Here is a 22,978-nt window from a genome sequence, read left to right on the forward strand (position 1 = left end):
GTCTATTTCTAGATCTGTCAACATTTCTGGCTTCCTCAGTTTTGCTTCCAGTTTTCAGTTTTGTCTGTCTTCATGTATCCATTCCCTCTTCTATAACTGTTTATCTTTTTTCCAGTTTTTCTTTTTCTCCCCCACTCCTTCTCTCTTTCTCTCTCTCCCCCCCACCTCCCGCCACTCTCTCTCTCTCTCTCTCCTCTTCCCTCTTCAACCCTGACATAATGCCTATTATCTCCTTCTGCCTCTGCTATCCTGTCCTGTCTTCCAGTGTTTTTCTTACCTTTCAGACCATTTGGGTTATTTTATACTCTTTATCTGTCAAAGAGTCCATAGATCATAATTGCTTGCTGACTTTGGAGAAAGAACCAACTTTTGGCAAGTGGGATCCTGTGTATGATGAACTATACAAATTAGATAAGTGGAATAAGGTTTAAATTGAAACCAGGAGAGGAAACAAAACACACTGTAAATAGAAAATGGGGAAGGACTCGTTGTTCTAATATGGCAGGGAGAGATCTGGGGTGTCAGAATGAAGCATGTTGGTGTATAATGAACGAAACATCAGCAACTTTATTTGAAAGTTGTTTCATTTGGTAACTGCTCCACAAAGATATTTCAATTAGTAAGACAAATCTGCCTCCAGGTTTCCACTAGCCACTTCTAAGCCAGATGATTTCTTTTTAGACTCTCTGGCAAATCTCCGTTAAGCACTAGGTGAACTATCCTCCTTCATTAACAGTTGACTCCACTGTCCTATGTTCTGGTACTATTCCTACCACACACTCCTATCACAAAATCTATTATTTAACTAAATCAGGCATTCACTTAGTTAATACAGTCAATAAACATTTATCGAGTCCCTAATATATGTCGGATGCTGTGCTAGGTATTGGCGATTACAGAAATGAGTAAGATAAAATTTCTGCTCTAAAGAAACTCACAACATACTGAAAAAACAGACACTTACGGGAGGCAGAGGCAGGAGAATGGCTTGAGCCCGGGAGGCGGAGTTTGCAGTAAGCTGAGACTGCGCCACTGCATTCCAGCCTGGGTGGCAGAGTGAGACTCCATCTCAAAACAAACAAACAAACAAACAAACACAAACACACACATGAAATAAAAAACCCAGACATTTAATGCAAAGACATTAATATTAGAATAGCTATATACAGGACACGGTAGTGGCACTGAAGACAGGAAGATTATTTTTAACCTATGCAAAGGGAGGAAAAGAATGCTAAAGCTGCTCTGGAGTTTGAAAGGTGAGTAAATGATTGGGGTCAGCCAGCAATGTTTTTAAATATCTATTAATAATATGAAATTCAGGTATTGTGGAGGCAATATCTGAATCTTTCTCTTTGTGTGTACCTTCAGCTCTGAATCTGAACGTGGAGTGGGGCTGGAGCTAGGGGACACATTGCACTGATGATTTATCCTGTTTGTTTCAGGCAGAGGAACGGACTAGATACTTCTCAGTCTTCTACCTGTCCATCAATGCAGGGAGCTTGATTTCTACATTTATCACACCCATGCTGAGAGGTTAGGATTTTTTTGAGGGGCCCTGTATAAGGCTTTGCTCTGGTCAGCCAAAAAGCTGTTCAAGGCTTTCTCCTGTCTATCATCTCCTTTTATAAGAGCTTGATAATCTGTGAAAATTTATTTTAGTATTGATTTGTCTGGCCCAAAAGAAGAACTATGGATTAGGTGATGGGAGGAAAGAGGGTGGTTATGTCTATTCTACAAGCTAAGGTTTATTCAACAACCTCAGCTTGTAGAATAAAACATCAAATATTCAAGACTCAGAGTTACTTTCCTCCTCCCATCCCATTTTCTTTAGGAGATGTGCAATGTTTTGGAGAAGACTGCTATGCATTGGCTTTTGGAGTTCCAGGACTGCTCATGGTAATTGCACTTGGTAAGTGCAGTGAAGCAAAGGAAACTAATAATCATTGATACCTGACACATGTAAAGCATCATGTAGGTACTTTACACAAGCTGTTTCATTCAATCCTCACACCAGGCCTATTGGGTAACTGTTATTGTAAGGGTTTCCCCTCAATTTTGGAGGTAAATTCTGAATGAAGTCAGAAACTTTAAGAAAAAAGTGCCTAAGGTTGCATAACCAGTAAGATGCTTTCTGGGGAGCCTTAAAAAGTCCAAACTCTGGGCCAGTCAGGGACTCGGGCTTTTTTTTAGTATCTCGGGTCATTCTAATGTATAGTCAAGGTGGAGATCCACTGCTCTACACTACAATATATAGGGAAGCAAGGAAGATAATCCTCTTTCAAATTAGTTTACTTCATATGATACTTATTTATCTGGTAATTGGAAAAGATTTTAAATTCTCCAAGCCTTTTAAAACAGCTTCTAGGTTTAGCTATTTCTGCCCTGCTCTGTAGTGCCCCCAAAGAGTCTGCCCTTGAGTAAAGAGAATAAGAGGAGTTGGATAAATAGGTGAAAATTAATGCAACTTAAATCAAGTGGCATTCTCTTTATCCCTGAGAACCCAGTCCTGGAAGAGAAGAGGGATGTGGTGTTCCTTGTTTTACATAGCCTAAGGGAAAACTTGGGCATGATTATTTCTAATCATTGACCTGGAAACCTGTTCTCCACTCTGAGCCTCAGGGTGACACCCCCTTGGAAGATATCCAGTGCAAACCCATAAAGAGCTCAACAGAGGAAAAACAGCTTACAGACTCAATGCTCAGTGTATTTTCTACCAGGGAGTTGATGGGAGGGCACTGATAGTAGTACTCAGAATTCCCAATGCCAAGGAAATTTATTATAGGTGAGCTGTGATAATATATTCTTTACTTCCTTCTGCATTCAAAGCCAAATATTTTCCCAAATATTTGCATGATAATAATATTTACATAACAGAGTAATTATGAAGATAAAACAGAGATGCTATAAATGAAATGTTTCATAAATTATGAAATGTTAAACAAGTGCTAGCTGTCATTATTAGTCAGCAGCTTCAGTTTTCTGGGTGCTAATCAATAACTCAATTCTCTGATCTTTTACTGTAATTAATTTCTTTTTTCTTTTTTTTCCTTTTTTGAGATGGAGTCTCGCTCTGTCGCCCAGGCTGGAGTGCAGTGGCATGATCTCGGCTCACTGCAAGCTCCACATCCCGGGTTCACGCCAATCTCCTGCCTCAGCCTCCCGAGTAGCTGGGACTACAGGCGCCCACCACCATGCCTGGCTAATTTTTTGTATTTTTAGTAGAGACGGGGTTTCACCGTGTTAGCCAGGATGGTCTCGATCTCCTGACCTTGTGATCTGCCTGCCTCAGCCTCCCAAAGTGCTAGGATTACAGGTGTGAGCCACCACGCCCAGCCAATTAATTTATTTTTTCATTCACTCATTTTTTTAAACCAACATTTAATGAACCTATTGTGTGCCATATTATGTGCTAGGTATTGGGATCACATTGGTGAATTAGATACCTAGAGCATTCATGTTCCCAAAGAACTTATATAGTTCAGTAGGGAAAGGAAGACAAACAAATAAAAGGAATTTACAATATGGTATGATCAGTATTTCCCAGATCAATATAGTGTGATCTAGGAAAGTACAGAGAGAGCTATGGGAATGCATAGAAGTAATGTTTAATTAAGACCTTGAGGGACCAGGCATAGTGGCTCACACCTGTAATCCCAGCACTTTGGGAGGCCGAGGCAGGAGGATTGCGTGAGCTCAGGAGTTTGAGACCATCCTGGACAACACAGCATGACTCCATCTATACAAACATTTAAAAATTAGCCGAGTATGATGACGCATACCTATGATCCCAACTATTTGGGAGGCTGAGATGGGAGGATCGCTTGAGCCCAGAAGGTCAAGGCTGTGATGAGCCATGATTGAGCCACTGCACTTCAGCCTGGGCAACAGAGCAAGCCCCTGTCTCAAAAATAAATAAATGAATAAAATAATAAATAAATAAATAATACTTTGGGGGTTGTAAAAAGTTTGCCTAAAGGAATGACATTTAAGGTGAGACCTAAGGGCCAAACAGCAATTAATCAATAAAGAAATTATAAGTGATGCAGAAAGAGGACACAGTAGCTGTAAGACAAGAGGCTGAGAAATAGCATGACATGTTTAAAGGTTTTAAAGGCATTCAGATTACCTAAAGCATAAAAAAGAATGATAAAGAGGAGAAACTCTCAGAAACCAGATAATGAAGGCCCTTTTAAATCAATAAGAAATTAGAACTTTATTGTGAGGGAGAGTGGGGAACTCTAAAAACATTTTAACAGAGGAATAATTGCTAGATTTTAATTTTTCAATGATGTTTCTATAATGTAGAGAAAGGATTGTGTTGGAGTGAGGCAAAGATAATATTTATTTTGATTACCGAATTTTTTGATACTTGCTTAAATTTAGTGCTTGAGATGAGTGTTTCACTCAGTTTACCCTAATCTGGCCCTGGTTGAATTAACAAACCTTAGAATGGTTAGATATGTTAAGTGAGGGAGAAGATAAGCCAAGGTTTAATGTAGTGTTCTGAACCTTGAACAACTGGGTAGGTAGTGGGGTTATTAACTGAGATAGTGAGGAAAAGCCAGTTTGGGGCAATGTTGATAAATTTAGTTTTGAACATGTTGCATTTTATATGTTCTTGGAATATTTAATTGGAGTTACTAAACAGTTATTTGGAAATACAGGATTAGAGCTTAGAAGAAATGTTTGCACTATAGATATAGATCTGGAGTCATTAGTATGTGGGTAGCAATAAACCATGAAATGAAGATAGATAACTAAAAGCTAGAAGAGTAAGGTTAAAAAAAAAAGTGGGGTGGGGGGATAGGTTCAAACTTCAAGAAACGCCAGGCTTTAAAAGACAGGCAAAGAGGAAAAGCCCACAAATGAGACTAAGAAGGAATGGCCAAAGTGGTAATAGCGTTATCTTGGATACCAAGAGGATTTCAAGAAGAGATTCATTCAGAGTGATAAATGTTCCTGAGTGGGAGATTAAGATAAGGGTGACAGATGTCTATTAAATACAACAACAAGGAGGTCACCGATACGATTAGATCAGTTATGGTAAATGGTGGAGGCTGAAGACTGATTGGAGGAGACTGAGAAGTAAATGTTACAGGATTCCTTCAGTGCTGCTTTGTCAGCCAGAAATCTCTGTGGCCACTACCGCCTCTGTCTGGGCCTTGCTCTGGCCCACTGGGCTCGCTCAGCCTGCGACTGGACTGGGCATGTAGCGAGCAGCTTCTGTGTTGGGTGCGGCATCTAGACAAGGGGAACACGGTGGCACCCAAAAACTCGGAGATGCTAGCAATTGCAGAGCCCTAAGAGGTGTTATAGCTCCTGCTCAGGGAGTCCCGAGGTCTGAGCCCCCAGAAATGTTACAGCTGTTCACTCCTGTAGTTCAACGAGCAGTAGCATGTTACAACTCTCTCCTGTAGTCTAGCGAGCGGGAGCGTGTTACGTCTCTTTTATTCCCGCTGCCCATAGCTTGGCGAGCTGCCCAGGGGTGTCACAGCCCTTTCATTCCCACCACCCACAGCTCAGCAAGTTCCGGGTTCTTGTCCCATGACGAAGAGGAATGGGGTGTGTGGACACCAGAGAGTGAGTAAAGCAGAGAAGAATTTTATTGAGTGGCAGAAGGAAAGCTCTGAGGTCCTAGAGGGGACCCGAAGTAGGTAGCCGTCTGTGAGGCTTAGTGTGGGTTTTTTTATGGGTTTTGAATGGGGGAGTACCTGCTGATTGGTCCATGGGTGGGTTTGGAAAAAGTACCACTTGATTGGTTAAAAGGCATCATCCAAAAGGAACCAATGGAGAGAGAGGATAAGACGGAGATAGAAGTTCTCACTCAGGTCATGGACTCTATCAGGAACCGGCAACTCGGTTTTCAGGCTTTAAACTGCCTTTGGCTTGAAGGTCGGGTTTCACTGGGACCCGTCCGTGTCTGCCTAGGAATTTATCTGTCTCTTGTCACTATCAGTAAGAAAGTGAAATAGTATTTATAGTTGGAAGGTGACATGGATTCAAGAGAGGATATTGAGCATGTGTGAATATTATTAGGAATAATCCAGTGGAGAAAGAGGTTGAAGATACAAGATAAAGACAGTATAATCAGTATGAAAACACATATGAGCAAATTAGCTGCGGATAGGAGGAGGAATATCACCTTCACCTACCTGGAGGGAGGACAGGATGAGTGTGGATACAAGAATTAATAGATCTGGTGGCAGGGAGTTGAAGGAGTTTCCATTTGAAGGTTTCCATTTTCTTTGTGAATTAAGAGGCAACATCATCTACTAGAAGGAGTAGATAGTAGAGAAATTCAAGGTTTATACTCATCTTCTTTAGTTAAGTGTCTTTGACATGTAAGTATGACTTTAGTTGATTACATAAGTCTTCCTATTATCACTCCACTGTCACTATTGCAACCAGCATTCCTGTGGTGTCCAGCCTCTTTCTAGGATCATTCTTAGTTTCAGGAGTAGTTTATTCCCTACCCAAAATTTTCCTCTTGTCTAGGTATCTCTTTTTTTGTTTTTTATTTTTTATTTTTTTGGAGACAGAGTCTCACTGCGTCAGCAGGCTGGAGTGTGGTGGCGCAATCTCAGCTCACTGCAACCTCCGCCTCCGAGGTTCAAGTGATTTTCCTGCCTTAGCGCCTAAGTAGCTGGGACTACAGGTGCGCGCCACCACGCCCAGCTAATTTTTGTATTTTTAGCAGAGACGGGGTTTCACCATGTTGGCCAGGTTGGTCAGCTCGATCTCTCGACCTTGTAATCCATCCGCCTTAGCCTTCCAAACTGCTAAGTTTACGGGTGTGAGCCACCGCGCCCAGCCGTCTAGGTACTTTTTTATCTGCCCACTTGACTCTCAGGATTAGCATTCCTCCACTGAACTATTTTTTCTATCAACCATGAGAAGGGTATTATAGATAAAGGATGCTATTTGGAGAAGCTTTGGGGAAATTGAGAGGATGAATGAGAAAAAGTAGAGTGAATCTGAATGAGACGAATGGAGATATTAAAAAGTGATGGGAGAGAAAAGTAAAGTGATTTGTGCATTCTGATGTGTAAGGATACTGGAAAATGCTACTGGTCACTGAGAAAATCATCTTTAGCAGAGGATCTACTAGAGGGGCATCACGCTGAAGCTGGGAGATCTGTTAAGGAGGAAAGTGCATCTGGGAGGGAACCAAGATGGAGTTTTTCTACTGATTTTAATTGAATGAAATTGAAAAAACCACTATTTTATAACTACAAAGGTAATACCAGCTCATTGTTAATTTGGAAAATAAAAGGAAAATTAAAGAAATGAAATTCCCTTACAATTAGCTGTGGATATGTGGTTAAAGGACAGAGATATGGGCTGAAAGAAACAGAATGAGCTCAAGAACAGAAATAGTATAGAACAGAAGTGTTTGTATAAATGATGAATAGTGTTTACAGCATAGGGTATCTCAAAAAGATTGATGAAATATAAAGTGGGAAACGGCAGGTTGAGGTGAACTCCTTTGAGGACAGGGACCTTGTTTTTTTCACCTGTGTTACCAGTAGTGTCTAGTACAGTATGTGGTGTAAGAATTAGTGAGTGAGATGCATTATAAGGATTAAATACATAGATTTTTGAGTCAGTCAAGCCTCAGGTCAAAAGTCCAGTTCTGGTATCTTCTAGCAGTGTAACCTTGTACAAGGTGCTTAATTTCCTTAATATTCCTTCATGTATAAAATAGAGATAGTGGTACATATTTTGTCAAGCTAAATCAGTTAATGTATGTAAAATGCTTAACAAGTTACATGTGATAAACCTTCAAATAGATGGTAGGGATAACAATAACCATTAGGATAACAATGAATTTGGGAAGGTCTTTCATGCCAGGAGTTTGGGTCAGGTAAGTATTAATAGATCCTGGAAAGAAACATTTGGCATCAGATTAAAGAAGGAAGAGACTAGGGAATGAGAAACTAGTTGGTGGCCATTTTAATAATCCAAAGTACAAGTTGTGAAGTCCTGAACAAGAGTGGTAGCAGTAGTAAAGTGAAAGAGGGGGCAAATAGGCAATACATTAAAGAAAGAGGACCAATAAAACTTGGTAACATTTCAGATATGGAGATGGAGAAAGAAGAGTAAGAAGTCAAAGATGACTTCCACTTCTGTGATTACATGAAAGTCTCAATAGATATCTCTCTTAACAACATACCATTTTGTCTTCTCTTGGCTCCTGCAATTTTGATAACTCCAAAAGTCAGGAAATGTAAGTCAGTTCCCTCTTTATGAGATTTGCCAGCCACTCCCACAGTTCAGCAGTCTGTCCTTAGCACTGATATACTGAATGTGCTATTTAGGTTTGTGCAAAAGTTATTGCGGTTTTTGCCATTGAAAGTAATGGCAAAACTGCAATAACCTTTGCACCAACCTAATAAATGAGAAGCTAAGAACCTTGTTTGTGTGTCAACTGCAGTTGTGTTTGCAATGGGAAGCAAAATATACAATAAACCACCCCCTGAAGGAAACATAGTGGCTCAAGTTTTCAAATGTATCTGGGTAAGTCCATAAATTGTTTTCTTGCCTTTTTCAATCAAAAGAAAGAGATGCTATGCTGAGAATATGGGCCTTCAAACGTGGGCATACATTTTTCTCAATGACCTCTGTTCTATTTTCATGTTTTTTAACAAGCTAAGATTAACCAGTCTTCTTCTTATGCCTCTACTTAACCATTAAGTTAAAAAAAGTAATCATCTTTTTAAGTTAGCAAAAATCTTCTGAAATGTAATTATATATAGACAGATAACATTTTTCTTTTTTTGTTATTTTTTGTTTTGAATGGCAAGTTCTTTCTTAAAGTGATAGATAAAATTATATCAGAAATATTCTGAAATTCAATGCCTGATTAGGTCAAAGAGTTGGAATAAGTCACTAAAAGTATGGTGTTTGAAGGAAGGTATAATAAGTTGGAAAAGGCAGAGGATGTTTTTCTCTTTGTCTCTCCCATGATGTCTATGCTCTGCCCTAGTTTGCTATTTCCAATCGTTTCAAGAACCGTTCTGGAGACATTCCAAAGCGACAGCACTGGCTAGACTGGGCAGCTGAGAAATATCCAGTAAGTTGGAAATGCAGAAACATCTTATGGCTTGATAGAGTCTTTCCTAATGTTCAAAATGATTCTATCCTACTGCATTCAACCTCCTCTCTACTGTTTTTTGGACACTTCTACTTTAAGCAAGAAAGCCATGTACAGAACTTCTAGCATTTCTGCCCATTCTTCCTCCTTTTCGCAGAAGCAGCTCATTATGGATGTAAAGGCACTGACCAGGGTACTATTCCTTTATATCCCATTGCCCATGTTCTGGGCTCTTTTGGATCAGCAGGTAAGAATAGTTCTTTTGGACATTACCGCTCCTTACAGCCACTTCCCTCACACAGGAAAGGGATTTCTCATAACAGGATCTGTTTGCCCTAGGGTTCACGATGGACTTTGCAAGCCATCAGGATGAATAGGAATTTGGTGAGTAGAAGAGATTTTCCAGAGAAGTCTATTATTTTCTTCATCATCCATATTGGGGAAAAATTAATTTCTTTGTGATTTTGCCTGAAAACTAACAAGATCTTCAGAGAAGTGCTTTTAGCCTGAAGGTACCATGTAGGCAAAGATAAAGAAAGCTAGTTTAGAAATAAAAACCAGAATCTTCTCTTTAGAAATCAGGAACATAAGGATGAGAAAGTTTCAATGTATACGAGGAAGTATTGAGAGGCTAGCAAATGAAGTGATGCATAACCTGGGATAGTGATTTTCTTCTGTCTAAGCCTATCCCAGAGTACAGCAGGGACAGGTTTGAGTGGCACTACTACACAATTGGTCTATCTCTTCAACAAGGATCACAGCAGGGGACCTGTGGGAAATGGAATATTTTGTATGTATGGATATGGAAAGAATGAGGTTATACATATTACTTTCTCTTTTTCCAAACTGCATTCTTTAGCCCACTCAAATAAGGTACCATCTCTGCTCTCAATTGTTCTTTTCCTAGATTAGTGTATTATTTTTCTATCTTCTCAGTTTTTGAAAAGACAGAGTAGAATGATACCAGGGTCTTATTAGTCAGTCTATTTGGAGCCTGCAAAATATAATTTTACCTTTTCCCTTCCTCTGGCTGTCTCTTATTTACCATGGTGGTCTTCTTGTTGACCCTCTGGAGAACAACTTCGGAAACACTATGTGTCAGGGAGAGTCTTCACCCTAACCATGATGTCTTGCCCTTCATAATATTACAACCTAGAACTGCAGTTGCTGAGATCAATAAAAATGCACTGACTCTATTCTCTTTCAAGTTAAGGAAAGCATAATACATAGAAAATAATTTCTCCCTTAGGCCCATCTGCCTGGCAAACATAGCCAGAAGCTTTCCCAAGTCTGTTCCCATCCCCCAAATAATCTTAACAGCAAAATAGTGGCCCTGAACCAAAGACCTAATGAATTTTCTCTCATATGTTTCTCACTTGCTAACTAGCAAAATTATTGATCTAGGCCAACATTTTTTTTCTTTTCTTCAGACATCATCTAAATTAATTTGTTAAAATGTTTCAGGGGTTTTTTGTGCTTCAGCCGGACCAGATGCAGGTATGTGACTCTTCTATAGCCATGGGGACTTATTTGTTTCCTTATCTATGCCTCCACCTGCAGTATTACGATTAACAACCATAATTTGATGCTTTTCTCCTTGTACACTGACAAGGGCCAAGCTTCGACATGAAAACATTCTCTTTAAGCCCCACCCTTCTCCTTCACATCCCCTGTTAAGTACTTAACTTGCCACAGGTTAAGTATAGGCATTGGATTTTTTTCCAAGTCAAGATAGTATAATGAAAATCTTGTAAAAGAAATTGTAAGGCTTATTTTGTGAGCAATGAAGTCATGAGACGAAAGAGCTCACAATAAGGCTGGCAGAAAGACAGGCTCAGAGTGAAACTTGTCCCTTGGGATATTTGAAAGCTAAAATGCTATGCAAGGGAAATAGGGTCTTGGGTTAAATGGACTGAGGAATGTGGAGTCATTCTGTACTTACAATGACAAAAGTGTGTGTAGATGTGAGACAGAGTGTAAACAAGCAAATGAGTGCAGTGCTCACACTCATGATAGGAGAATATTTGTAGCTAATCCTTTTTATCATGGTGTTACAGGTTCTAAATCCCCTTCTGGTTCTTATCTTCATCCCGTTGTTTGACTTTGTCATTTATCGTCTGGTCTCCAAGTGTGGAATTAACTTCTCGTAAGTGTTCACTATGTCTGTATGGATTACTCTAAATTGACTCAGTCTTTGCCCAGTTTGATAAAGATTCAATGTCAGTATTTTTCTTAGTGAGGATTGGTTTTAGTTTATCATCTATCTGCTTCTATTTTTCCATGTTAGACTAAGTGCCTATTGACCCTGAAAAATGGGAATTAGATATAATTAATGAGAGTCAAAGCCATTACTGTGGACTTAACTGTGTAATGGTGGAGGGGCAGGTCTAGGTTTCATGCTAAACCAAAAATATGTGAAATTTAGCTCCTAAACCAACTTTCTTCTTTGTTCTTGAATGTTGTCTCTTCAAAGAAACTCAAGGCCTTTGATGACTACTAATCCCTTTAAATCTCCTGTTGTCCCTATAAAACAAATGGGGAACCTAGTAGGACTGGGGGCTGAATTATTCCCAATTACTGCCTGAAATTGTTTCTAAATAGAAGGATTAGTCTTTTTTAGAGTTTGGCAAAAGAAAGTTTCAAGCCTTCTTTCATTCTTGATTTAATAGCAATTTCATTTTGATGACCACTTTACCAGATGAAAATGGCCCTTTGTCATTTGTTCATTGAGCAGATGTTGGGAAGTTTAGGACCAAGTGTCAAGAAAATATAAATCAAGCAAAAAAAAAATAAAAACATTTCCCTCAAACAGTTTATTACTTAGTAAAGGGGCTAGAGTATACATATATATATATATATATATATGTAATACAACTACTACACAGGTAAAATAAGTGTCCTAAGAAGGGAAGATCAAGTGCCAAGGAGATGTAGAAAAGAAAAAGTCCCTCCCCTGCCAAAGCCAACAGATTTCTGCAGAGGAATGTGAGGTAAAGCATGTACAGCACTTGGCATATGGTATTTGTTCAATAAACCTGATTGTATTGCCATTATTTTTGGTGTTATGACATAGCGAATAGAAAAACCATCATAAGCAAAGATGGAGGTGGGTAAATGTGGTGTATCACAGAGAAGAGCAGTTCAATGTGACTCAAGAACAAGAAGAAAGAAGAATGTATGAAGGGGAGTTCTAGGAAATCCCTTGAAAAGTAATTGGTCATGGAAACATGGATTTAAAAAAGGAAAGTAATTGGGATCAAATCAGGAAAAGTCTTTGATGCAGTTTGAATATTTGTACCCACTCAAATCTCATGTTGAAATGTAATCCCCAATGTTGGATGTTGGAGGTGGGGTCTGGTGGGAGGTAGTCGGATCATGGGGATGAATTCCTCATGAATGGTTTAGTGCTATCCCGTTGGTGCTGTCCTTATGATAGTGAGTTCTAGTGGGATCTGACCATTTAAAAGCATGTAGTATCTCCCTACCCTTCACTTGCTCCTGCTTTCACCATGTGACATGCCTGTTTCCCCAGAGGGTACAAGCCATAAACCTTGGTGGCTTCTACATGGTGTTAAGCCTGCAGGCATACAGAGTGCAAGAATGAAGAATGCTTGGCACCCTTCACCTAGATTTCAGAGGCTGTATGAGAAAGTGTGGGTGTTCATGCAGAAACCGGCTGCAGCGGTGGAGCCCCCAGAGAGTACCTCTACTAGGGCAGTGTGGAGGTAAAATGTGGGGTTGGAGCTCCCACACAGAGTCCCCACAAGGACACTGCCTAGTGGAGCTGTGAGAAGGGGGCCACCATCCTCCAGACCCCAGAATGATAGACCCACTGGCAGCTTGCACCCTGGGCCTGGAAAACCACAGGCACTCAACAACCTGTGAGAGCAGCCACAGGGGCTGAACTCTGCAAAGCCACAAGGGTGGAGCTATCCAAGTCCTTGGGAGCCCACCCCTTGTATTGGTGTGCCGTGAATGTGGGACATGGAGTCAAAGGAGATTATTCTGGAACTTTAAGATTTAATAACTGCCCTGCTGTGTTTCAGACTTGCCTGGGGCCTGTAGCCCATTTGTTTTGGCCAGTTTCTCCCTTTTAGAATGGGAATGTTTACCCAGTATCTATACCCCCATTTTATTTGGGGAGTCAATAAGTTGTTTTGATTTTATAGGCTCATGGGTAGAAGGGACTTGCCTTATTTCAAATGAGACTTTGGACTTGGAACTTTTGATTGAGTTTGTGCTGGAATGAGTTAAAATTTGAGGAACTATTGGGAAGATATAATTGTATTTTGCAATGTGAGAAGGACATGAGATTTTTGGGGGGCTAGAGATGGAATGATATGGTTTGAATATTTGTCCCTGCCAAAATCTCATGTTGAAATGTAATTCCCAGTGATAAAGGTGGGGCCTGGTGGGACATGACTGGATCATGGGAGTGAATACTCATGAAGGGTTTAGCACCATTCTGTGGTGCTATCTTCATGATAGTGAATGAGTTCTCACAAGATCTGGTCATTTAAAAGTGTGTGGCACCTCCCACCTCCTCGGTTGCTTCTGCTTTCACCATGTGACATGCCTATTCCACCTTTGGCTTCTCCCATGATTGAAAGCTCCTCGAGGCTTCACCAGAAGCTGGGAAGATGCCAGCACTGTGCTTCCTGTAAAGCTAGAGAACCATAAGCCAATTAAACTTCTTTTCTTTATAAATTACCCAGTCTCAGGTATTTCTTTATAGCAATGCAAGAACAGTCTAATGCAGTCTTTAATAATAGGCTACAGAGTTTGGATTTCATCCTTTAGAGTCTAAAGTTTAGATATAATTGTTTCTCCTTTCCACCACAGATCACTTAGGAAAATGGCTGTTGGTATGATCCTAGCGTGCCTGGCATTTGCAGTTGCGGCAGCTGTAGAGATAAAAATAAATGTGAGTTCAGTAATTCTTAAGCTCTATGAGGGCAGGATCATATCTTTCTTATTTGCTCTTTTGACTTGTTCAATCATGATTCCCTGGGACCTAGCACAGTACCTGTTTTATAAGAGGTGCATCATAAGTATTTGTGATAAATAAGTAGATACAGGGGTAAAACAGCAATGCAAAATGAGGCCCACCTCCCACCTGAGTGACTCAGAATGTATTTTCAGGGAATTCTCAAACACTAATATCCAAGAGAGCCCTCTCCTTAGGGAACACAGGCTTATGTGATGCCTTTCTAGATACTCAAGTAAAAACCTTTTGGCAGATTGAATAGCCACTATTACGGATGAGGCCGCAGCTGAGTCAAAAAGCATCGAGTTTGTAAGCTGGCATTGGTACTTGCTACAATGAGCTGATGTTTCCCTCTCCAAGCTGCCTTTAGAGTTTTCTAAGCCAAATATTTTTCAGAGGGAGAAAACTATGTCTACTTGGCTAGTGGACTAGGCTGTCAGAGAAAACTGAGATATGTGTTGCCATTGTATCTGAAGGATTATTTGTTGGTGATTCTGACATGTGTTCTTTGCTCTAAGGAAATGGCCCCAGCCCAGTCAGGTCCCCAGGAGGTTTTCCTACAAGTCTTGAATCTGGCAGATGATGAGGTGAAGGTGACAGTGGTGGGAAATGAAAACAATTCTCTGTTGATAGAGTCCATCAAATCCTTTCAGGTGAGGTGTGTACCTGAATGAATTAGAAACTCTGTATGCTATATTGATCTTGATTTTTCCTTAACATTAATTGTATCATAAGCATCTTCCCATGTCTTTAGATAATCTTTGAGCACATGATTTTAATGGGCATATAATATTCCATTCTATAGATACACTATAGTTTATTTAGACATTTCCACATAGGTATTCCGTTTTTATTATTATACATAATCCTACAATGAACATTCTTATTCATAAATATTTATGCATGCCTCTGATGATTTCTTAGGGTAGATTCCAAGAAATAAAATGGCTAGGTTAAAGAAAGGAATTACTAGGTTGAAAGTGTCTGATGAGGTCACCTACCCTGAGATGCTACATCGTGATGTCCAATATGGAGTAGAAGGTGTACGTGACCTTCATTTTATATTCTTCATTTTACAGAAAACACCATACTATTCCAAACTGCACCTGAAAACAAAAAGCCAGGATTTTCACTTCCACCTGAAATATCACAATTTGTCTCTCTACACTGAGCATTCTGTGCAGGAGAAGAACTGGTACAGTCTTGTCATTCGTGAAGATGGGAACAGTATCTCCAGCATGATGGTAATTTGAGGAATTGCCTGTGTTTTAAGTTGTCATCTCAAAGTAATATGACTGTCTCATCAACATCTTACCAAGGATCTGCCTGATGATCAAATTTTCTGAGTATAGGTCTTATTTCATCAGCTGTTACTGATTTTTACTTTCCTCTGTTGTAGGTAAAGGATACAGAAAGCAAAACAACCAATGGGATGACAACCGTGAGGTTTGAATGTCAATGAGATTCCAGGCCACTCTGTTTTCTTGAATCTTGGATCTCTTCTAATCTTTGGGGCTGCATTCTACTTGTTCTGAACAGGAATTCCCTCTCGTAGAATGCCAGGGGCACTGGTGTCAAAAGGCATTTTCTAGGACAGTGAGAGGCAGATAGGCTTCTTTTCTCATGTGGGATTCGAAGATGACTCTATCTGTGTATGCCCCCTGTACTCTGGGGCATAAATCCTTTCTGCTGAATTTTATCTATTTATCTTGCTCTCAGGAAAATAACTGAGTACTTTTCTCTCTGTGATCGCCAGAGAGAAATTTGGAAGTGAGAAAATAATCCTCCCTTCATTTTTGATAGTTGAATATATATCTTTTAAAGTATAGTTTTTATTATAAGCCTGTAGAGGCATCATGGTATAGCACACATTTGGAGTCAAAAGACTTAGTTTTGAATCCAGATAAGGCTGAAGGGTCTTGTCAAACGGTGAGGGACAATTACAGAGACGGAGTACCCAAGAGAACATGTGTTCTCTGTGGCTGGTATTAGATATGAAATGGACAGATACACAGGTCTATGGCCACCAAGGTCAAGTGGTTGCTGTTGAGAATAGCATTTTAGTGGAGAACTTTTAGTGAAAAGTCTGGATTTCACTGAAGGATGGGACAGTCATAATAACTTGCTTTTGAATATGCTTCAAAAAAAGTAAACAGCTCAAAATAAGACAATGTGAGGTCAGAGAGCCATGGGCCCCCAGAAGGGGCATTTTCTAGGTCAGTGTAGAATGATCTAAAGTCTAGGAATCAACATTCAGGACTCTAGAGGGAAATGTCCCTCTTATTCCTGGGGCCAGAGACCAAATCAAAAGCTATCAAAACAGAAATGTACCAAAACCCATCCTGAGAGGACAATGTAGGTGCCAGGTTCAGAAAAATAGAAAGATGGTCTTGGAAGGGTCCAAAGTTTCTGCAGACTCCAAAACAATTATAATAACCTACTCTGGGCTGGGAGTCTGAGTTTTGCATAGGTCACATTGGACTTCATTTATAAGAGGATAAGATATCAGTTTTATGTAAATGCTATCATATCTTTATGTATGCATAATTATCTTATTTTTCTTAGTAAAGTCTCAGTTGATAGATTCCACCATTGTAAGGGAAATAAATTAGATGCACCTAAGCTGGATTAGTGAGGAATCTCAGATTTCCGTGAATGATCATGATAGTGTCCGTCTAGCTAGAGGTCTGGTGAGGATGTGACAGATAAAAGTTCAAGAAAAAGAAAGTTAGGGACAGCTAAGACTATGGATTACTTTTTACGTGTGGGTTCATTCGTCTAGTTTACAATATACATTAGGTACCTTTTATGTGCCAGCCACTATCCTAGGCACTTGGGCACTGGGGATATAGTTATACCCAAAACATAAAAGGCCCCTACCCTCTTTTATCAGGTGTTCCTGTTTGTTTGATGTGTAAATAATATCTCTACCCTCAGGTTTGTTAACACTTTGCATAAAGATGTCAACATCTCCCTGAATACAGATACCTCTCTCAATGTTGGTGAAGACTATGGTGTGTCTGCTTATAGAACTGTGCAAAGAGGAGAGTAAGTGCATTGCCCCTGTGGACATTTTACTTTTGTCAATAATTGTTTTTTAAGTGCTATCTTTGTATATAGGTGGGGAACTTAGGTGCATGTGGTCTAATTTTGAGTATAGACACACTACTGATCTTTTCCAACTCTTGCTTCCTTCCCTCAGTCTCACTTTTTTTCTGCACAGATATGTTGAGATCACGATTGCCGTGAAGACCACACTATATAGTTAACACAGCCCATCTCTGTATAGTTAACACAGTCCGTCTCTGTGAGTTTCTCAAAGTTTATTATTGGTTTCCATTTCTACTAAAGAAGGTACTTTGGTACCTTACACTGGCACTTCATTACTTAGAGCTTATCTTCTCAGGTTCACTGTTATAGCCTGTTCTACTAAGTCATAAGATTTGCATGAGGAAAATTCACATGGTACTTAAGTTAACAAAAGAATATGATTTGTAACTTCTTTATTTAGGTTGAATATTTTAGAAAATACCTGACAAGCAATAAAGAGCTCAAATCAGGGACAGAAGTCTGGCATGAAAATAACCTACTCCAAGAAACACTTCTCTTCAAAGATAATTAGTGGCTTCACTGCTTTCCTCACCATCAGTAGAGAAATGAGATCACTTTCACCTGGAGATGGGAATGCTTTTCCAAGCCTTGATATTTATTCTAACCTAAATTCATCCTGTTCCAGATACCCTGCAGTGCACTGTAGAACAGAAGATAAGAACTTTTCTCTGAATTTGGGTCTTCTAGACTTTGGTGCAGCATATCTGTTTGTTATTACTAATGTAAGTAGCTCACAGCCACCTCTTTAGCCTCTCTCCATATATATATATATATATCTCCTGGGGTCCTCTAGGCAGGGGCAGAAAACAAAAGAGAAGACTCTGTGGCAAAGCAGACACGTATATTTATTTCTAGCATAAGATGACAGGTTCTACAGTGACTTTATTTATTTTTATTTTTATTTTTTTTGAGACGGAGTTTCACTCTCGTCGCCCAGGCTGGAGTGCTGTGGCACCATCTCGACTCACTGCAACCTCTGCCTCCCGGGTTAAAGTGATTCTCCTGCCTCAACCTCCCCGAGTATCTGGGATTACAGGCACCCACCACCACCATGCCCAGCTAATTTTTGTATTTTTAGTAGAGATGGGGTTTTGCCATGTTGGCCAGGCTGGTCTCAAACTCCTGACCTCAGATGATCCACCAGCCTCAGCCTCCCAAAGTGTTGAGATTACAAGCGTGAGTCACCGCACCTGGCTCTACAGTGACTTTAGAAAGCCCACTGTCTCTCTAGGGGTTGTTAAGAGATAACATCAACAACAAGCGAAGGGTCTTGGGGAAGGAGAAAAATAATTTATCTTGAGCCATCACTGTGAGATGCCACGGCCTGCTCCAGTCTTTTTAATGTCTCCAATCAAACACAAGTTATTTATGAAAAAGTACTAACGTCTTCTTGGCCGGCTTCATATGCAGATCTTCTCACTCTCTGGAAATTTGATCTGCTAGCATGTCACAGTCTGAAATACTGAAACTGATAATAATGTCAATCCCTACACAAAGTTTGGGGATCAGTTAACTGTGATCTGTCAAAAACAATTGTCCTAGCAGTCAGGGCAGAATAACTGATTTTAATTTTGATGTCAATCTTGACTTTAATTTTGTTATTTCATTATTATTCATACTGTATTAAAGACTAAAAGATAGTGAATAAGAAAAAGAGAGAACATTTCTAGAGGTTTGATGAGAACCCAATCTACAAAGTTCTATTTATTTTACTAATTAATTAATTTAATTAACTTGATCCCTTTGGTGTGCCTTTTTTTTTATTATTATACTTTAAGTTTTAGGATACATGTGCACAATGTGCAGGTTAGTTACATATGTATACATGTGACATGCTAGTGCGCTGCACCCACTAACTCGTCATCTAGCATTAGGTATATCTCCCAATGCTATCCCTCCCCGCTCCCCGCACCCCACAACAGTCCCCAGGGTGTGATGTTCCCCTTCCTGTGTCCATGTGATCTCATTGTTCAATTCCCACCTATGAGTGAGAATATGCGGTGTTTGGTTTTTTGTTCTTGCGATAGTTTACTGAGAATGATGATTTCCAATTTCATCCATGTCCCTACAAAGGACATGAACTCATCACTTTTTATGGCTGCATAGTATTCCATGGTGTATATGTGCCACATTTTCTTAATCCAGTCTATCATTGTTGGACATTTGGGTTGGTTCCAAGTCTTTGCTATTGTGAATAGTGCCTCAATAAACATACGTGTGCATGTGTCTTTATAGCAGCATGATTTATAGTCCTTTGGGTATATACCCAGTAATGGGATGGCTGGGTCAAATGGTATTTCTAGTTCTAGATCCCTGAGGAATCGCCACACTGACTTCCACAATGGTTGAACTAGTTTACAGTCCCACCAACAGTGTAAAAGTGTTCCTATTTCTCCACATCCTCTCCAGCACCTGTTGTTTCCTGACTTTTTAATGATTGCCATTCTAACTGGTGTGAGATGATATCTCATTGTGGTTTTGATTTGCATTTCTCTGATGGCCAATGATGATGAGCATTTTTTCATGTGTTTTTTGGCTGCATAAATGTCTTCTTTTGAGAAGTGTCTGTTCGTGTCCTTCGCCCACTTTTTGATGGGGTTGTTTGTTTTTTTCTTGTAAATTTGTTGGAGTTCATTGTAGATTCTGGATATTAGCCCTTTGTCAGATGAGTAGGTTGCGAAAATTTTCTCCCATTTTGTAGGTTGCCTGTTCGCTCTGATGGTAGTTTGTTTTGGTGTGCAGAAGCTCTTTAGTTTAATTAGATCCCATTTGTCAATTTTGTCTTTTGTTGCCATTGCTTTTGGTGTTTTAGACATGAAGTCCTTGCCCATGCCTATGTCCTGAATGGTAATGCCTAGGTTTTCTTCTAGGGTTTTTATGGTTTTAGGTCTAATGTTTAAGTCTTTAATCCATCTTGAATTGATTTTTGTATAAGGTGTAAGGAAGGGATCCAGTTTCAGCTTTCTACATATGGCCAGCCAGTTTTCCCAGCACCATTTATTAAATAGGGAATCCTTTCCCCATTGCTTGTTTTTCTCAGGTTTGTCAAATATCAGATAGTTGTAGATATATGGCATTATTTCTGAGGGCTCTGTTCTGTTCCATTGATCTATATCTCTGTTTTGGTACCAGTACCATGCTGTTTTGATTACTGTAGCCTTGCAGTATAGTTTGAAGTCAGGTAGTGTGATGCCTCCAGCATTGTTCTTTTGGCTTAGGATTGACTTGGCAATGTGGGCTCTTTTTTGGTTCCATATGAACTGTAAAGCAGTTTTTTCCAATTCTTTGAAGAAAGTCATTGGTAGCTTGATGGGGATAGCATTGAATCTATAAATTACCTTGGGCAGTATGGCCATTTTCACGATATTGATTCTTCCTACCCATGAGCATGGAATGTTCTTCCATTTGTTTGTATCCTCTTTTATTTCCTTGAGCAGTGGATTGTAGTTCTCCTTGAAGAGGTCCTTCACATCCCTTGTAAGTTGGATTCCTAGGTATTTTATTCTCTTTGAAGCAATTGTGAATGGGAGTTCACTCATGATTTGGCTGTTTGTCTGTTTTTGGTGTATAAGAATGCTTGTGATTTTTGTACATTGATTTTGTATCCTGAGACTTTGCTGAAGTTGCTTATCAGCTTAAGGAGATTTGGGGCTGAGACAATGGGGTTTTCTAGATATACAATCATGTCGTCTGCAAACAGGGACAATTTGACTTCCTCTTTTCCCAATTGAATACCCTTTATTTCCTTCTCCTGCCTCATTGCCCTAGCAGAACTTCCAACACTATGTTGAATAGGAGTGGTGAGAGAGGGCATCCCTGTCTTGTGCCAGTTTTCAAAGGGAATGCTTCCAGTTTTTGCCCATTCAGTATGATATTGGCTGTGGGTTTGTCATAGATAGCTCTTATTATTTTGAAATGCATCCCACCAATACCTAATTTATTGAGAGTTTTTAGCATGAAGCGTTGTTGAATTTTGTCAAAGGCCTTTTCTGCATCTATTGAGATAATCATGTGGTTTTTGTCATTGGTTCTGTTTATATGCTGGATTACATTTATTGATTTGCGTATATTGAACCAGCCTTGCATTCCAGGGATGAAGCCCACTTGATCATGGTGGATAAGCTTTTTGATGTGCTACTGGATTCGTTTTGCCAGTATTTTATTGAGGATTTTTGCATCAATGTTCATCAAGGATATTGGTCTAAAATTCTCTGTTTTGGTTGTGTCTCTGCCCGACTTTGGTATCAGAATGACGCTGGCCTCATAAAATGAGTTAGGGAGGATTCCCTCTTTTTCTATTGATTGGAATAGTTTCAGAAGGAATGGTACCAGTTCCTCCTTGTACCTCTGGTAGAATTCGGCTGTGAATCCATCTATCTGGTCCTGGACTGTTTTTGGTTGGTAAGCTATTGATTATTGCCACAATTTCACATCCTGTTATTGGTGTATTCAGAGATTCAATTTCTTCCTGGTTTAGTCTTGGGAGGGTGTATATGTCCAGGAATTTATCCATTTCTTCTAGATTTTCTAGTTTATTTGCATAGAGGTGTTTGTAGTATTCTCTGATGGTAGTTTGTATTTCTGTGGGATCGGTGGTGATATCTCCTTTATCATTTTTTATTGCATCTATTTGATTCTTCTCTCTTTTTTTCTTTATTAGTCTTGCTAGCAGTCTATCTATTTTGTTGATCCTTTCAAAAAACCAGCTCCTGGATTCATTAATTTTTTGAAGGGTTTTTTGTGTCTCTATGTCCTTCAGTTCTGCTCTGATTTTAGTTATTTCTTGCCTTCTGCTAGCTTTTGAATGTGTTTGCTCTTGCTTCTCTAGTTCTTTTAATTGTGATGTTAGGGTGTCAATTTTGAATCTTTCCTGCTTTCTCTTGTGGGCATTTAGTGCTATAAATTTCCTTCTACACACTGCTTTGAATGTGTCCCAGAGATTCTGGTATGTTGTGTCTTTGTTCTCGTTGGTTTCAAAGAACATCTTTATTTCTGCCTTCATTTTGTTATTTACCCAGTAGTCATTCAGGAGCAGGTTTTTCAGTTTCCATGCAGTTTAGCAGTTTTGAGTGAGATTCTTAATCCTGAGCTCTAGTTTGATTGCACTGTGGTCTGAGAGATAGTTTGTTATAATTTCTGTTCTTTTACATTTGCTGAGGACAGCTTTACTTCCAAGTATGTGGTCAATTTTGGAATAGGTGTGGTGTGGTGCTGAAAAAAATGTACATTCTGTTGATTTGGGGTGGAGAGTTCTGTAGATGTCTATTAGGTCTGCTTGGTGCAGAGCTGAGTTCAATTCCTGGGTATCCTTGTTGACTTTCTGTCTCTTTGATCTGTCTAATGTTGACAGTGGGGTGTTAAAGTCTCCCATTATTAATGTGTGGGAGTCTCAGTCTCTTTGTAGGTCACTGAGGACTTGCTTTATGACTCTGGGTGCTCCTGTATTGGGTGCATATATATTTAGGATAGTTAGCTCTTCTTGTTGAATTGATCCCTTTACCATTATGTAATGGCCTTCTTTGTCTCTCTTGATCTTTGTTGGTTTAAAGTCTGTTTTATCAGAGACTAGGATTGCAACCCCTGCCTTTTTTTGTTTTCCATTTGCTTGGTAGATCTTCCTCCACCCTTTTATTTTGAGCCTATGTGTGTCTCTGTACATGAGATGGGTTTCCTGAATACAGCACACTGATGGGTCTTGACTCTTTATCCAATTTGCCAGTCTGTGTCTTTTAATTGGAGCATTTAGTCCATTTACATTTAAAGTTAATGTTGTTATGTGTGAA

General features: G+C 39.6%; 1 protein-coding gene across 5 annotated transcripts in view; it reads left to right on the forward strand.

Annotated features, from left to right (window-relative positions):
• The window catches only part of SLC15A2 (solute carrier family 15 member 2), a 77,726-nt gene that overhangs the window by 22,365 nt on the left and 32,383 nt on the right, over window positions 1-22,978 (forward strand). For 4 of the 5 annotated variants that reach the window (XM_055383765.2, XM_063704100.1, XM_019024596.3 and 1 more), the window contains exons 6-19: window positions 1,446-1,536; window positions 1,835-1,912; window positions 8,438-8,520; window positions 8,990-9,076; window positions 9,255-9,344; window positions 9,437-9,481; window positions 10,562-10,594; window positions 11,155-11,243; window positions 13,940-14,021; window positions 14,603-14,737; window positions 15,164-15,328; window positions 15,484-15,530; window positions 17,022-17,132; window positions 17,821-17,917. In XM_055383765.2, coding sequence (XP_055239740.1) covers window positions 1,446-1,536; window positions 1,835-1,912; window positions 8,438-8,520; window positions 8,990-9,076; window positions 9,255-9,344; window positions 9,437-9,481; window positions 10,562-10,594; window positions 11,155-11,243; window positions 13,940-14,021; window positions 14,603-14,737; window positions 15,164-15,328; window positions 15,484-15,530; window positions 17,022-17,132; window positions 17,821-17,917 — 1,233 coding nt within the window. The other variant, XM_019024597.3, reaches the window with a different exon arrangement.

The sequence above is a fragment of the Gorilla gorilla genome, chromosome 2 (genome assembly GCF_029281585.2).
Source record: "Gorilla gorilla gorilla isolate KB3781 chromosome 2, NHGRI_mGorGor1-v2.1_pri, whole genome shotgun sequence".
NCBI lineage: Eukaryota > Metazoa > Chordata > Mammalia > Primates > Hominidae > Gorilla > Gorilla gorilla.